Here is an 18,351-nt window from a genome sequence, read left to right on the forward strand (position 1 = left end):
ATGGGTTCCCCTTTTGAGTCTGGTTCCTCTCAAGGTTTCTTCCTCATAACATCTAAGGGAGTTTTTCCTTGCCACAGTCACCACGGCTGCTCATCAGGGACAAATTCACACCATTCACCATCACTGTTGATTTGTGTAAAGCTGCTTTGAGACAATGTCTGTTGTGAAAAGCGAAATAGAAATAAACTTGACTTGACTTGAATTTCTTGATTCTGAATCATTGGCACTCAGGTTTCCACCTTGGAGAACATTCACAAGAAACGCTGTCTGCAATGGGCGAGGGGCATCATCAAAGATACCTCTCACCCCAATCATGGACTATTCACCCTTCTCTCATCCGGCAGATGCTACAGGTGCCTCAGAGCCGCACACACAGACTGAAGAATAGCTTTTATCCTGTGGCTGCTTTTCCTGTGGCTATAAATGTACTATATATACATCTATTATTACCTACTGCATCTTCTCTACATGGATCCCCCTCAACCCTGTACACATGGACCCCATACCCCATTTATCACACTGCTATTTATTGCAAAAAGGCAACGTGTGCACTTCTGGTTAGATGCTAACTGCATTTCATCAGTTATGTACATGCACCACAATGACAATAAAGTTAAATCTATTCTACTGTAATCTAATCTAACCTGGTTCATTATTTTTCTCTGTATTTTCTCTTTAGAATTGAAAGTGAGATGTTTATGGAATAAAATGAAGATGTGTATTTAATCTTTGTCTGTTCCTGTTTCCATCATTGCTTTTAGAATAGCAGAGGATTGAGTTTTACACACTGGACTGTAGCTATGACTGGACCTTCAGTGTGATTCCTGCTGAAATCTCTCTTCAGAACTTCATAAGACTTTCTCCATAATCTTTGGAGACACAAAACTGATGCTGAATCTAGATGTTCAGTACAATCTGTGTCCAACACTGAGTCATAGCACTCACTCATTCAATAATCCACTCTTCCCTAAAATATCTTCAGAGTCAGAATCAACACTGCAGTTTGTCCTCAGTACACAATATTATCTGAACAGGTCTGAACTGTTACTCAGCTTCCTGTAGCTACTTATCTGAGTCCAGATGATCTACTGAACTCTATGGTGCTGTCGGTCTCTACAGTTTAACTCACACTGACTCATCATACATCATGCATGGAGAAACACACTCAGGATACACCTGCTGCTCCTCACGCTGCCATTTTAACTTTATGTAAATGATGATGTTCTTCTGGGAAATGTAGAGGGAGATGTTCTGCATGTTACTGATTTATTTCATCTACAGAAATTGTATCAGAAATGACTTTGAGATCAGCTGATTAAAAAGAGTCTTTGTAAGAAAAGGATGTGTATCAGAGTGTTGATGGTGTTAATAATGACAGGAAGGTGAGGGTTCAGTATGTAGTACACCACTGTGGAGATGCTCAGCTGTGGTGTGTGATGTTGAGCGTCTCCTCCCTCTGCCCCTCCTCCTGTCTCTCTTATAGCACGTCCCTGCAGTCTCTCCTTTATCTGCTCCTCACGCTGATCATCTCTTCACTCAGCACCAGAGTCCCATCACACACGGACACCATGCTGCCAGCGCTCTGCTCTCTCTTCACTGTTCTCTCATGTAAGATTTCACAACTCTGGAGATCATCAGCATTTGGGCTCCATCTAATGTGAGCATGAAGCCATGTAACATGTGTGCTGTTTTTATTCCAGGTGTCAGTTGTGTGACTGTGGTGACGCAGAAGCCTCCTGTTCTCACACTGACTCAGGGACAGACGGCCACCATGGACTGTAATCTGGGGACTGTTACTGATAGTGCTGCACGCTTTTATAAACAGGTTCCTGGAGGAGTTCCTCAGTATGTTTTGAGGAATTATCATGAATGGAGCGATCCTAAATATGGGTCTGGTTTCTCATCTCCTAAATTCACATCATCACACTCCTCTAAATCAGATTATAAAGTAATAATCAGTAATGTAGAGGTGGGAGATTCAGCAGTGTATTACTGTAACACATGGGACAGCTCTGCTAAAGAGCACGTATCACAGTGATGTTCACCATGACAAAAACCTCCTCACTGCTCACACTCACTTCTGCTTTCACACAACATGAGAAACAACAAAAACCTGAACTTTAAATCACTGGAACTGAAGTTGAAACTCACTTGATGTCCACTGAAAACACTTTGAATTGTTCACAGAATAAGATCACAGACATGGTATGAGCTTTTATTCCACTTTCATGATTCCATCCACATTCTCAGATCAGTCTATTGACATTAATGATCTCAGGATGATCAGATGATCTACATTGGAGACTTGAAGTAAGATTTCCTGATTGTTGTGGTTGGTGTCACTGTGACAGTGTAAGACAGTAACTTCTAACTGGTTTACACCAAAACCACTGAAGATCCTCAGAGTGTGTTCTGAAATTCACCACATCAATTTATTAATGAGGTTATATGATGTTACTCATCAGTGGCTCAAGTCCCTGTAAATGATCTGTTGCTATGGAAACGATAACATTAATACGAGTAATTAATATAAACCTGCACTACTGTCATGGCTGCTGCTATAGAAACATAATGAACCTCCTTCTGACCAATCAGAATTCAGAATGAGCAGAGCAGCACTGTGGTGTAAGTCCATGTTAACACTGGAACTGAAATAGAATACAGGATTAATCAGGAAAACGTTAACGAACTGTTTCTTTTGATTCGTTTGTTTATTTCTAGATTACAGGAGGTTATAGGGTGAACGAGAGGATCAGGATTCAGCAGTGTTGATGTTGTTCTGGTTTTGAAACTTTAATAATATTTCAGATTCTGATTCTGGACCTGAAGAACATGACTGCACCTAATCTCCTGACCTTCTTTAGTCTTCATGCAACTTCCATTTCCTTTATATGTTTCTGTCAGAAAAATCAATAAAGTGTTAAATATTCCGTAAATGTTTATGCTTATCGCCTATTCATTACTTGATATAATAAATGGTACTAATTTCTCCACAATAATAAATGAATATAAATAAATCTGCACACTGTGGAGTTCATGGTTTGGTTACGCAAAGTCATTCTTCAGCACAGATACTTTTAATCATCACAGGGCTGATACAAGTGCAGCTGTTCTTTCCACTCGTCTGATTGGCTGAGAGCTTTCCCAGGCCCCGCCTCTGAGGCTTTATGTAAGCTGACTCAGGTTCTGTTCTTCACTCTGCTGATCACACTGCCATCATGCTGCTCAGCATCTGCACTCTGCTCCCTGCTCTGGCATGTAAGATTCCTGCTCCTGCTTTTCTCTTCACACTGAGACCTTCTCATTCTCTCCAATCCTCTTTTTAATGATAACGATACTCTGTGGTGATTTATGTTGCAGTGGTCAGTTCACAGAAAGTGGTGACGCAAAAGCCTTCGGTTCGAACACAGGAGAAGGAAACACCGTCACTATGGACTGTAACATCGCAAAGGATGAGAGCAACTATGTCTCCTGGTACAAACAGATTCCTCAAGAAGCTCCACAGTTTGTGTTGAGATTTTATCATTCTCACAGTTCTCCTGATCTATATGGAGACAACTTTTCTTCCACACGTTTCACATCTAAAACCTCAACAAACATCGACTATCAGTTAATAATCCGTAATGTAGAGGTGGGAGATTCAGCAGTGTATTACTGTGGAACGAGGATGACTCTACTAGTGGGTACGTATCACAGTGATGTTCACCATGACAAAAACCTCCTCACTGCTCACACTCACTTCTGCTTTCACACAACACGAGAAACAACAAAAACCTGAACTCCAAATCACTGGAACTGAAGTGGAAACTCACTTGATATTTACTTTTAATGCTTCAAAGTAGAAGATCAAATACTGTGTGAGCATTTCTTACACATTTATCAAATCCAGATGTTCATTATTCCATCCACATTCTCATTGTTCCATGGGGTGAAGACTGAATTTGTCTGGGCCTGAAGAAACTCATGCATTGTCTTTTCTGTATGTTTTCAGGTTGTTGTCTTGCTAAAAGGTGAAACACTGCCACAGTCTGAGGAAGTTTCCACTCAGGAGCAGTTCTTCATTAAAGACCTCTCTACATTTGCTTGTATTCAAACACACTCTTCCAGTCACTGCTAATGAGAAGCACTTCCATTGCTTGATGCTCCCACCATCATGCTTCATCACTGGAATACGATTAGCCAGTTAATAAACAGATCCTGGATTATGATAGACATCATTCTTGGAAGTTCAGACTTCAGAGATCAAATTTTCCTTCATCAGAACAGAGAATGTGTTTCCTCATGTCCTTCTGTCCAGTCACTGAACCTTAAAGTCCTGATTGATGGAGCATGTTTAAGATAAGATGACCTTTCGAAGGTTCTGTCCTCTCTGTGAAGGAATTCTAAATATATAAGTAAAGTCATCATTAAAATCACCTCACTATCCAATGTCCTTCAAACCTGATTACTGAGTTTGGCCAGACAGCCGGCTCTAAGAAGAATCCTGGTAGTTCCAAACATCTTCTGTTTCACAATGATGTCAAGTAATAATGTCCAAAAGGACATGGAATGGGATCTTAAGGGTGCAGGAATGTGTGCTGATTGTAGACAGGAGAAGAAAGAGCTGAAGTCTGGAGGATGTTTCAGTTCTTCTGCTTTCACTTCTGTATCTGAGGAGGTTTTGTACTGGTGAGGACGCTTAATGAATCACTGTGGTATTCGGCCAAGGAACAAAGCTAATCGTCAGCGGTAAGTAAAACTTCTCAGCTCTTTTTTCATAAACTAGACTTCTACACTGCTTCACTTTCACACTGCATGTTCTAACATCAGCTTTTATTCCTTTATTCAGTTTGAGAAGTTTATTTTCACACTTCATATGCGTTTTATTGGTTCTACAATATAAGACACAGAACATTTTTGTCTGAAATGTATTTCAAATTGTCAAATATTAATTTAGAGCTTTTATATGAAATCTCTCCATTTCTGGTTTTCTGTCATACAGACAGATTTATGGTTTCAGTCTAAATGGAAAAGTTCCATCATTGATATAAAAATGTTCTTCATTCCTCTCTGTACATGAGATTTATGTTCTTCTGGTTAATGAATATCTCCTGCTGTGTGTGGAATCAGACGCTGCTCTCCCGGCTCCTGTTCTGAACCTTCTCCCTCCGTCCAGTGAAGAGCTGAAGTCTACAAAAGCCACTCTGGTGTGTTTGGCCAACGACGTGGCTGGTGGTTTTGCTGATGTGCGTTGGCTCGTGAACGGGAACCCGGTCACCAGTGGAGTCATCACCGGCTCTGCACAGCAGCAAGCCAATAAGAAATTCTCCCTGAGCAGCTATTTGACCATCGACAGCTCCGAGTGGGAAACGACAAAGTCATAACGTGTGAAGTGTCTGCTGGAGGAAAAGCCGCATCGGTGAAGATCAAGAAGTCTGAATGCAGTGAATGAACCTGATCACAGCTTTGACCTGTTTATTGTTTAGCTGTAGAAATGATTTAAAATCTGTAGTTTAATGTGTAGAAAAGAATTCAGTTTTATTGAGAATAAAAAGTCCTGATGCTGCAATCGCTTTGCTTTTGTGTTTGAGGAATCAGATGAAGGTTAATAAAGTGCATTACAGAAAAAAGTATTCAGTTTGTTCATGATTATTCAAACTCAATGATCATCTCACACATTCAATCAAAATCCCAAAACGAACAGAGAATTACAGCAGGAATGGATCACATTTAGAGTTTAGGTTCACACAAATGGAAAAGCTTCTGTGTCTCTGAGATGATAATAAATCTAAAAGATTTAGAAAATAACATTAAAATGAAAACTAATTGTTTTATTGGTCTGTAAACATTATGAGGATGTGAACACACCAGTGTGTAAATGTACTTTATAGATGACTTGTAGTTCTAATCAGTGTGTGGACGTCCTCTCACTCAGGAAACACCTGCTGGCACCTGATCTAATTTCAGCTTCATGTAAATGATGTGGTTTCTCTCTTTCACTTCTCTCTGAGTAGAAGAACTCATTAATGCATGAAATCTATTTATACCAGGGGAGTCAAACTGATTCAAAATTATTTCTTCTGGACTGTGAAACTTCAGTTCAATTGATCCTGAACATTTCCTGATTCTGAAGTTTTTGGGGTATTTACTGTTTAGCAGTAAACAGTGTGTTACAGAACCAATGCTGCCAATGGTTTTAACATTCAGCTTATAAACATCAGGCAAATCCTGAATAGACAGCAATTTCATCTGCTGGGACAAAAGGGAAAATCCAGAAGAGAAAAAACTAAATCCTAGCTAGAACCTAAACCTGCTTATCCAGCCTGTAATACAGCACATCATTAATAAATATTCATAGAGTCGTTTTATACACCATAAACATGATAATTTTTCATTCCATTTCTCAGAATAAAGAAATAGAGGCAGATCCCAATTTTCAAATTATCCTCCTGTCTCTCTTATTAAAACCCCTAAATTAAATGTAGATAGACATAAAAGCTGACACAAGTGACTTGGAAGTGCAGAAACAATCATGTTGAAATGCCTCTTTAATGACCTGATTTTTCTCTTCCTAAACCCTTTGCTGAATTAGTGAATAGCTGCTAAACTGCATTCTCGTATCTGTTCAATAGAGGGCAGTATTACAACAATAAGCCTTTCCTTCCTCTGCCCCTCCTCCTGTCTCTCTTATAGCACGTCCCTGCAGTCTCTCCTTTATCTGCTCCTCACGCTGATCATCTCTTCACTCAACACCAGAGTCCCATCACACACGGACACCATGCTGCCAGCGCCTGCTCTCTCTTCACTGCTCTCTCATGTAAGAGTTCACAACTCTGGAGATCATCAGCATTTGGGCTCCATCTAATGTGAGCATGAAGCCATGTAACATGTGTGCTGTTTTTATTCCAGGTGTCAGTGGTGTGACTGTGGTGACGCAGAAGCCTCCTGTTCTCACACTGACTCAGGGACAGACGGCCACCATGGACTGTAATCTGGGGACTGTTACTGATAGTGCTGCACGTTTTTATAAACAGGTTCCAGGAGGAGTTCCTCAGTATGTTATTGGGAATTATCATGGCTGGAGCTCTCCTTCCTATGGATCTGGTTTCTCGTCTCCTAAATTCACATCATCACACTCCTCTAAATCAGATTATAAATTAATAATCAGTAATGTAGAGGTGGGAGATTCAGCATTGTATTACTGTGGCACATGGGACAGCTCTGCTAAAGAGTACGTATCACAGTGATGTTCACCATGACAAAAACCTCCTCACTGCTCACACTCACTTCTGCTTTCACACAACACGAGAAACAACAAAAACCTGAACTTCAAATCACTGGAACTGAAGTGGAAACTCACTTGATGTTCCATGAAGACACTTACAATTTTTTAGAGTAGAAGATCAAAGACGTGGTACGAGGTTTTATTCCATATTAATAAAATCAGATGCAGATGGTTCATGATTCCATCCTGGTTCTCAGTGCAGTTCTCTGGCTTTGATAAACACAGGATGATCAGGTGATCTACATATGAGAGACATCTACATATTACTGATGATTTTAGTTGATAAACACAAGACAATGAGAAGATCCTCAGAGTGTTTCAGGGAATGTTAAGATCGAAAGCAATTATGGATCTGGTTCAATATTTTTCTCTGTAGTTTCTCTTTAGAATTGAAAGTGAGATGTTTATGGAATAAAATGAAGATGTGTATTTAATCTTTGCCTGCTACTGTTTCCATCATTGCTTTTAGAATAGCAGAGGATTGAGTTCTACACACTGGACTGTAGCTATGACTGGACCTTCAGTGTGATTCCTGCTGAAATCTCTCTTCAGAACTTCATAAGACTTTCTCCATGATCTCTGGAGACACAAAACTGATGCTGAATCTAGATGTTCAGTACAATCTGTGTCCAACACTGAGTCATAGCACTCACTCATTCAATAATCCACTCTTCCTAAAATATCTTCAGAGTCAGAATCAACACTGCAGTTTGTCCTCAGTACACAATATTATCTGAACAGTTCTGAACTGTTACTCAGATTCCTGTAGCTACTTATCTAAGTCCAGATGATCTACTGAACTCTATGGTGCTGTCTGTCTCTACAGTTTAACCCACACTGACTCATCATACATCACGCATGGAGAAACACACTCAGGATACACCTGCTGGTCCTCACGCTGCCAGTTTAACTTTATGTAAATGATGATGTTCTTCTGGGAAATGTAGAGGGAGATGTTCTGCATGTCACTGATTTATTTCATCTACAGAAATCGTATCAGAAACGACTTTGAGATCAGCTGATTAAAAGAGTCTTTGTAAGAAAAGGATGTGTATCAGAGTGTTGATGGTGTTAATAATGACAGGAAGGTGAGGGTTCAGTATGTAGTACACCACTGTGGAGATGCTCAGCTGTGGTGTGTGATGTTGAGCGTCTCCTCCTCTGCCCCTCCTCCTGTCTCTCTTATAGCACGTCCCTGCAGTCTCTCCTTTATCTGCTCCTCACGCTGATCATCTCTTCACTCAGCACCAGAGTCCTATCACACACGGACACCATGCTGCCAGCGCCTGCTCTCTTCACTGCTCTCTCATGTAAGAGTTCACAACTCTGGAGATCATCAGCATTTGGGCTCCATCTAATGTGAGCATGAAGCCATGTAACATGTGTGCTGTTTTTATTCCAGGTGTCAGTGGTGTGACTGTGGTGACGCAGAAGCCTCCTGTTCTCACACTGACTCAGGGACAGACGGCCACCATGGACTGTAATCTGGGGACTGTTACTAATTATGAGGCAGGCTTTTATAAACAGGTTCCAGGAGGAGTTCCTCAGTATGTCATTAGGAATTATCATGGCTGGAGCTCTCCTCAATATGGGTCTGGTTTCTCGTCTCCTAAATTCACATCATCACACTCCTCTCAATCAGATTATAAATTAATAATCAGTAATGTAGAGGTGGGAGATTCAGCAGTGTATTACTGTGGCACATGGGACAGCTCTGCTAAAGAGTACGTATCACAGTGATGTTCACCATGACAAAACCTCCTCACTGCTCACACTCACTTCTGCTTTCACACAACACGAGAAACAACAAAACCTGAACTTCAAATCACTGGAACTGAAGTGGAAACTCACTTGATGTTCCATGAAGACACTTAGAATTTTTTAGAGTAGAAGATCAAAGACATGGTACGAGCTTTTATTCCATATTAATAAAATCAGATGCAGATGGTTCATGATTCCATCCTGGTTCTCAGTGCAGTTCTCAGGCTTTGATGAACTCAGGATGATCAGGTGATCTACATATGAGAGACATCTACATATTACTGATGATTTTAGTTGATAAACACAAGACAATGAGAAGATCCTCAGAGTGTTTCAGTGAATGTTAAGATCTGAAGCAATTCTGGATCTGGTTCATTATTTTTCTCTGTATTTTCTCTTTAGAATTGAAAGTGAGATGTTTATGGAATAAAATGAAGATGTGTATTTAATCTTTGTATGTTCCTGTTTCCATCAATGCTTTTAGAATAGCAGAGGATTGAGTTCTACACACTGGACTGTAGCTGTGACTGGACCTTCAGTGTGATTCCTGCTGAAATCTCTCTTCAGAACTTCATAAGACTTTCCCCATGATCTTTGGAGACACAAAACTGATGCTGAATCTAGATGTTCAGTACAATCTGTGTCCAACACTGAGTCATAGCACTCACTCATTCAATAATCCACTCTTCCCTAAAATATCTTCAGAGTCAGAATCAACACTGCAGTTTGTCCTCAGTACACAATATTATCTGAACAGGTCTGAACTGTTACTCAGCTTCCTGTAGCTACTTATCTGAGTCCAGATGATCTACTGAACTCTATGGTGATGTTGGTCTCTACAGTTTAACTCACACTGACTCATCATACATCACGCATGGAGAAACACACTCCGGATACACCTGCTGCTCCTCACACTGTCAGTTTAACTTTATGTAAATGATGATGTTCTTCTGGGAAATGTAGAGGGAGATGTTCTGCATGTTACTGATTTATTTCATCTACAGAAATCGTATCAGAAACGACTTTGAGATCAGCTGATTAAAAAGAGTCTTTGTAAGAAAAGGATGTGTATCAGAGTGTTGATGGTGTTAATAATGACAGGAAGGTGAGGGTTCAGTATGTAGTACACCACTGTGGAGATGCTCAGCTGTGGTGTGTGATGTTGAGCGTCTCCTCCCTCTGCCCCTCCTCCTGTCTCTCTTATAGCACGTCCCTGCAGTCTCTCCTTTATCTGCTCCTCACGCTGATCATCTCTTCACTCAGCACCAGAGTCCCATCACACACGGACACCATGCTGCCAGCGCCTGCTCTCTTCACTGCTCTCTCATGTAAGAGTTCACAACTCTGGAGATCATCAGCATTTGGGCTCCATCTAATGTGAGCATGAAGCCATGTAACATGTGTGCTGTTTTTATTCCAGGTGTCAGTGGTGTGACTGTGGTGACGCAGAAGCCTCCTGTTCTCACACTGACTCAGGGACAGACGGCCACCATGGACTGTAATCTGGGGACTGTTACTAATAGTGCTGCACGTTTTATAAACAGGTTCCTGGAGGAGTTCCTCAGTATGTATTATACAATTATCATGGTAGCTCTCCTTCTTATGGGTCTGGTTTCTCGTCTCCTAAATTCACATCATCACACTCCTCTCAATCAGATTATAAATTAATAATCAGTAATGTAGAGGTGGGAGATTCAGCAGTGTATTACTGTAAGACATGGGACGACTCTGCTAAAGAGTACGTATCACAGTGATGTTCACCATGACAAAAACCTCCTCACTGCTCACACTCACTTCTGCTTACAAACAACACGAGAAACAACAAAAACCTGAACTTCAAATCACTGGAACTGAAGTGGAAACTCACTTGATGTTCACTGAAAACACTTTGAATTCTTCATAGCAGAAGATCACAGACATGGTACGAGCTTTTATTCCACTTTTATGAAATCAGATCAAGATTATCATGATTCCATCCACATTCTCAGATCAGTCTATTGACAGTAATGATCTCAGGATGAGCAGATGATCTACACTGGAGACTTGAAGTAAGATTTCCTGATTGTTGTGGTTGGTGTCACTGTGACAGTGTAAGACAGTAACTTCTAACTGGTTTACACCAAAACCACTGAAGATCCTCAGAGTGTGTTCTGAAATTCACCACATCAATTTATTAATGAGGTTATATGATGTTACTCATCAGTGGCTCAAGTCCCTGTAAATTATCTGTTGCTATGGAAACGATAACATTAATACGAGTAATTAATATAAACCTGCACTACTGTCATGGCTGCTGCTATAGAAACATAATGAACCTCCTTCTGACCAATCAGAATTCAGAATGAGCAGAGCAGCACTGTGGTGTAAGTCCATGTTTACACGGGAACTGAAATAGAATACAGGATTAATCAGGAAAACGTTAACAAACTGTTTCTTTTGATTCGTTTGTTTATTTCTAGATTACAGGAGGTTTTAGGGTGAACGAGTGGATCAGGATTCAGCAGTGTTGATGTTGTTCTGGTTTTGAAACTTTAATAATATTTCAGATTCTGATTCTGGACCTGAAGAACATGACTGCACCTAATCTCCTGACCTTCTTTAGTCTTTATGCAACTTCCATTTCCTTTATATGTTTCTGTCAGAAAAATCAATAAAGTGTTAAATATTCCGTAAAAGTTTGCGTTTATCGTCTATTCATTACTTGATATAATAAATGGTACTAATTTCTCCACAATAATAAATGAATATAAATAAATCTGCACACTGTGGAGTTTATGGTTTGGTTACGCAAAGTCATTCTTCAGCACAGATACTTTTAATCAATCACAGGGCTGATACAAGTGCAGCTGTTCTTTCTACTCGTCTGATTGGCTGAGAGCTTTCCCAGGCCCCGCCTCTGAGGCTTTATGTAAGCTGACTCAGGTTCTGTTCTTCACTCTGCTGATCACACTGCCATCATGCTGCTCAGCATCTGCACTCTGCTCCCTGCTCTGGCATGTAAGATTCCTGCTCCTGCTTTTCTCTTCACACTGAGACCTTCTCATTCTCTCCAATCCTCTTTTAATGATAACGATACTCTGTGGTGATTTATGTTGCAGTGGTCAGTTCACAGAAAGTGGTGACGCAAAGCCTTCGGTTCGAACACAGGAGAAGGGAAACACCGTCACTATGGACTGTAACATCGCAAAGGATGAGAGCAACTATGTCTCCTGGTACAAACAGATTCCTCAAGAAGCTCCACAGTTTGTGTTGAGATTTTATCATTCTCACAGTTCTCCTGATCTATATGGAGACAACTTTTCTTCCACACGTTTCACATCTAAAGCCTCAACAAACATCGACTATCAGTTAATAATCCGTAATGTAGAGGTGGGAGATTCAGCAGTGTATTACTGTGGCACATGGGACAGCTCTGCTAAAGAGTACGTATCACAGTGATGTTCACCATGACAAAACCTCCTCACTGCTCACACTCACTTCTGCTTTCACACAACACGAGAAACAACAAAAACCTGAACTTCAAATCACTGGAACTGAAGTGGAAACTCACTTGATGTTTACTTTTAATGCTTCAAAGTAGAAGATCAAATACTGTGTGAGCATTTCTTACACATTTATCAAATCCAGATGTTCATGATTCCATCCACATTCTCATTGTTCCATGGGGTGAAGACTGAATTTGTCTGGGCCTGAAGAAACTCATGCATTGTATTTTCTGTATGTTTTCAGGTTGTTGTCTTGCTAAAAGGTGAAACACTGCCACAGTCTGAGGAAGTTTCCACTCAGGAGCAGTTCTTCATTAAAGACCTCTCTACATTTGCTTGTATTCAAACACACTCTTCCAGTCACTGCTAATGAGAAGCACTTCCATTGCTTGATGCTCCCACCATCATGCTTCATCACTGGAATACGATTAGCCAGTTAATAAACAGATCCTGGATTATGATAGACATCATTCTTGGAAGTTCAGACTTCAGAGATCAAATTTTTCCTTCATCAGAACAGAGAATGTGTTTCCTCATGTCCTTCTGTCCAGTCACTGAACCTTAAAGTCCTGATTGATGGAGCATGTTTAAGATAAGATGACCTTTCGAAGGTTCTGTCCTCTCTGTGAAGGAATTCTAAATATATAAGTAAAGTCATCATTAAAATCACCTCACTATCCAATGTCCTTCAAACCTGATTACTGAGTTTGGCCAGACAGCCGGCTCTAAGAAGAATCCTGGTAGTTCCAAACATCTTCTGTTTCACAATGATGTCAAGTAATAATGTCCAAAAGGACATGGAATGGGATCTTAAGGGTGCAGGAATGTGTGCTGATTGTAGACAGGAGAAGAAAGAGCTGAAGTCTGGAGGATGTTTCAGTTCTTCTGCTTTCACTTCTGTATCTGAGGAGGTTTTTGTACTGGTGAGGACGCTTAATGAATCACTGTGGTATTCGGCCAAGGAACAAAGCTAATCGTCAGCGGTAAGTAAAACTTCTCAGCTCTTTTTTCATAAACTAGACTTCTACACTGCTTCACTTTCACACTGCATGTTCTAACATCAGCTTTTATTCCTTTATTCAGTTTGAGAAGTTTATTTTCACACTTCATATGCGTTTTATTGGTTCTACAATATAAGACACAGAACATTTTTGTCTGAAATGTATTTCAAATTGTCAAATATTAATTTAGAGCTTTTATATGAAATCTCTCCATTTCTGGTTTTCTGTCATACAGACAGATTTATGGTTTCAGTCTGAATGGAAAAGTTCCATCATTGATATAAAAATGTTCTTCATTCCTCTCTGTACATGAGATTTATGTTCTTCTGGTTAATGAATATCTCCTGCTGTGTGTGGAATCAGACGCTGCTCTCCCGGCTCCTGTTCTGAACCTTCTCCTCCGTCCAGTGAAGAGCTGAAGTCTACAAAAGCCACTCTGGTGTGTTTGGCCAACGACGTGGCGGTGGTTTTGCTGATGTGCGTTGGCTCGTGAACGGGAACCCGGTCACCAGTGGAGTCATCACCGGCTCTGCACAGCAGCAAGCCAATAAGAAATTCTCCCTGAGCAGCTATTTGACCATCGACAGCTCCGAGTGGGAAAACGACAAAGTCATAACGTGTGAAGTGTCTGCTGGAGGAAAAGCCGCATCGGTGAAGATCAAGAAGTCTGAATGCAGTGAATGAACCTGATCACAGCTTTGACCTGTTTATTGTTTAGCTGTAGAAATGATTTAAAATCTGTAGTTTAATGTGTAGAAAAGAATTCAGTTTTATTGAGAATAAAAAGTCCTGATGCTGCAATCGCTTTGCTTTTGTGTTTGAGGAATCAGATGAAGGTTAATAAAGTTCATTACAGAAAAAAGTATTCAGTTTGTTCATGATTATTCAAACTCAATGATCATCTCACACATTCAATCAAAATCCCAAAACGAACAGAGAATTACAGCAGGAATGGATCACATTTAGAGTTTAGGTTCACACAAATGGAAAAGCTTCTGTGTCTCTGAGATGATAATAAATCTAAAAGATTTAGAAAATAACATTAAAATGAAAACTAATTGTTTTATTGGTCTGTAAACATTATGAGGATGTGAACACACCAGTGTGTAAATGTACTTTATAGATGACTTGTAGTTCTAATCAGTGTGTGGACGTCGTCTCTCACTCAGGAAACACCTGCTGGCACCTGATCCCTAATTTCAGCTTCATGTAAATGATGTGGTTTCTCTCTTTCACTTCTCTGAGTAGAAGAACTCATTAATGCATGAAATCTATTTATACCAGGAGTCAAACTGATTCAAAATTATTTCTTCTGGACTGTGAAACTTCAGTTCAATTGATCCTGAACATTTCCTGATTCTGAAGTTTTTGGGGTATTTACTGTTTAGCAGTAAACAGTGTGTTACAGAACCAATGCTGCCAATGGTTTTAACATTCAGCTTATAAACATCAGGCAAATCCTGAATAGACAGCAATTTCATCTGCTGGGACAAAAGGGAAAATCCAGAAGAGAAAAAACTAAATCCTAGCTAGAACCTAAACCTGCTTATCCAGCCTGTAATACAGCACATCATTAATAAATATTCATAGAGTCGTTTTATACACCATAAACATGATAATTTTTCATTCCATTTCTCAGAATAAAGAAATAGAGGCAGATCCCAATTTTCAAATTATCCTCCTGTCTCTCTTATTAAAACCCCTAAATTAAATGTAGATAGACATAAAAGCTGACACAAGTGACTTGGAAGTGCAGAAACAATCATGTTGAAATGCCTCTTTAATGACCTGATTTTTCTCTTCCTAAACCCTTTGCTGAATTAGTGAATAGCTGCTAAACTGCATTCTCGTATCTGTTCAATAGAGGGCAGTATTACAACAATAAGCCTTTCCTTCCTCTGCCCCTCCTCCTGTCTCTCTTATAGCACGTCCCTGCAGTCTCTCCTTTATCTGCTCCTCACGCTGATCATCTCTTCACTCAACACCAGAGTCCCATCACACACGGACACCATGCTGCCAGCGCTCTGCTCTCTCTTCACTGCTCTCTCATGTAAGAGTTCACAACTCTGGAGATCATCAGCATTTGGGCTCCATCTAATGTGAGCATGAAGCCATGTAACATGTGTGCTGTTTTTATTCCAGGTGTCAGTGGTGTGACTGTGGTGACGCAGAAGCCTCCTGTTCTCACACTGACTCAGGGACAGACGGCCACCATGGACTGTAATCTGGGGACTGTTACTGATAGTGCTGCACGCTTTTATAAACAGGTTCCAGGAGGAGTTCCTCAGTATGTTATTGGGAATTATCATGGCTGGAGCTCTCCTTCCTATGGATCTGGTTTCTCGTCTCCTAAATTCACATCATCACACTCCTCTAAATCAGATTATAAATTAATAATCAGTAATGTAGAGGTGGGAGATTCAGCATTGTATTACTGTGGCACATGGGACAGCTCTGCTAAAGAGTACGTATCACAGTGATGTTCACCATGACAAAAACCTCCTCACTGCTCACACTCACTTCTGCTTTCACACAACACGAGAAACAACAAAACCTGAACTTCAAATCACTGGAACTGAAGTGGAAACTCACTTGATGTTCCATGAAGACACTTACAATTTTTTAGAGTAGAAGATCAAAGACGTGGTACGAGGTTTTATTCCATATTAATAAAATCAGATGCAGATGGTTCATGATTCCATCCTGGTTCTCAGTGCAGTTCTCTGGCTTTGATAAACACAGGATGATCAGGTGATCTACATATGAGAGACATCTACATATTACTGATGATTTTAGTTGATAAACACAAGACAATGAGAAGATCCTCAGAGTGTTTCAGGGAATGTTAAGATCGAAAGCAATTATGGATCTGGTTCAATATTTTTCTCTGTAGTTTCTCTTTAGAATTGAAAGTGAGATGTTTATGGAATAAAATGAAGATGTGTATTTAATCTTTGCCTGCTACTGTTTCCATCATTGCTTTTAGAATAGCAGAGGATTGAGTTCTACACACTGGACTGTAGCTATGACTGGACCTTCAGTGTGATTCCTGCTGAAATCTCTCTTCAGAACTTCATAAGACTTTCTCCATGATCTCTGGAGACACAAAACTGATGCTGAATCTAGATGTTCAGTACAATCTGTGTCCAACACTGAGTCATAGCACTCACTCATTCAATAATCCACTCTTCCTAAAATATCTTCAGAGTCAGAATCAACACTGCAGTTTGTCCTCAGTACACAATATTATCTGAACAGTTCTGAACTGTTACTCAGATTCCTGTAGCTACTTATCTAAGTCCAGATGATCTACTGAACTCTATGGTGCTGTCTGTCTCTACAGTTTAACCCACACTGACTCATCATACATCACGCATGGAGAAACACACTCAGGATACACCTGCTGGTCCTCACGCTGCCAGTTTAACTTTATGTAAATGATGATGTTCTTCTGGGAAATGTAGAGGGAGATGTTCTGCATGTCACTGATTTATTTCATCTACAGAAATCGTATCAGAAACGACTTTGAGATCAGCTGATTAAAAAGAGTCTTTGTAAGAAAAGGATGTGTATCAGAGTGTTGATGGTGTTAATAATGACAGGAAGGTGAGGGTTCAGTATGTAGTACACCACTGTGGAGATGCTCAGCTGTGGTGTGTGATGTTGAGCGTCTCCTCCCTCTGCCCCTCCTCCTGTCTCTCTTATAGCACGTCCCTGCAGTCTCTCCTTTATCTGCTCCTCACGCTGATCATCTCTTCACTCAGCACCAGAGTCCTATCACACACGGACACCATGCTGCCAGCGCCTGCTCTCTCTTCACTGCTCTCTCATGTAAGAGTTCACAACTCTGGAGATCATCAGCATTTGGGCTCCATCTAATGTGAGCATGAAGCCATGTAACATGTGTGCTGTTTTTATTCCAGGTGTCAGTGGTGTGACTGTGGTGACGCAGAAGCCTCCTGTTCTCACACTGACTCAGGGACAGACGGCCACCATGGACTGTAATCTGGGGACTGTTACTAATTATGAGGCAGGCTTTTATAAACAGGTTCCAGGAGGAGTTCCTCAGTATGTCATTAGGAATTATCATGGCTGGAGCTCTCCTCAATATGGGTCTGGTTTCTCGTCTCCTAAATTCACATCATCACACTCCTCTCAATCAGATTATAAATTAATAATCAGTAATGTAGAGGTGGGAGATTCAGCAGTGTATTACTGTGGCACATGGGACAGCTCTGCTAAAGAGTACGTATCACAGTGATGTTCACCATGACAAAAACCTCCTCACTGCTCACACTCACTTCTGCTTTCACACAACACGAGAAACAACAAAAACCTGAACTTCAAATCACTGGAACTGAAGTGGAAACTCACTTGATGTTCCATGAAGACACTTAGAATTTTTTAGAGTAGAAGATCAAAGACATGGTACGAGCTTTTATTCCATATTAATAAAATCAGATGCAGATGGTTCATGATTCCATCCTGGTTCTCAGTGCAGTTCTCAGGCTTTGATGAACTCAGGATGATCAGGTGATCTACATATGAGAGACATCTACATATTACTGATGATTTTAGTTGATAAACACAAGACAATGAGAAGATCCTCAGAGTGTTTCAGTGAATGTTAAGATCTGAAGCAATTCTGGATCTGGTTCATTATTTTCTCTGTATTTTCTCTTTAGAATTGAAAGTGAGATGTTTATGGAATAAAATGAAGATGTGTATTTAATCTTTGTATGTTCCTGTTTCCATCAATGCTTTTAGAATAGCAGAGGATTGAGTTCTACACACTGGACTGTAGCTGTGACTGGACCTTCAGTGTGATTCCTGCTGAAAT

The 18,351-nt window shown here is 40.3% G+C and overlaps 1 protein-coding gene, 1 pseudogene and 1 gene segment (V, D, J or C); all 3 read left to right on the plus strand.

Moving 5' to 3' along the window:
• Positions 1-1,244: 1,244 nt before the first annotated feature.
• LOC124379365 (immunoglobulin lambda-1 light chain-like) lies at positions 1,245-5,612 on the plus strand. Its single transcript, XM_046839689.1, is given in 6 exon segments — positions 1,245-1,382; positions 1,484-1,608; positions 1,701-2,026; positions 4,695-4,728; positions 5,110-5,346; positions 5,349-5,612. Coding segments are annotated over 6 exon segments (846 nt in total). The 5' UTR covers positions 1,245-1,341; the 3' UTR covers positions 5,432-5,612.
• Positions 5,613-8,326: 2,714 nt separating this feature from the next.
• LOC124379366 lies at positions 8,327-14,312 on the plus strand (annotated as a pseudogene).
• A 1,137-nt stretch (positions 14,313-15,449) lies between these two features.
• On the plus strand, positions 15,450-16,665 carry LOC124379370. The segment is given in 3 exon segments: positions 15,450-15,561; positions 15,654-15,975; positions 16,498-16,665. Coding segments are annotated over 3 exon segments (378 nt in total).
• Positions 16,666-18,351: the final 1,686 nt, after the last annotated feature.

Source organism: Silurus meridionalis, chromosome 25 (assembly GCF_014805685.1).
Source record: "Silurus meridionalis isolate SWU-2019-XX chromosome 25, ASM1480568v1, whole genome shotgun sequence".
NCBI classification, from domain to species: domain Eukaryota; kingdom Metazoa; phylum Chordata; class Actinopteri; order Siluriformes; family Siluridae; genus Silurus; species Silurus meridionalis.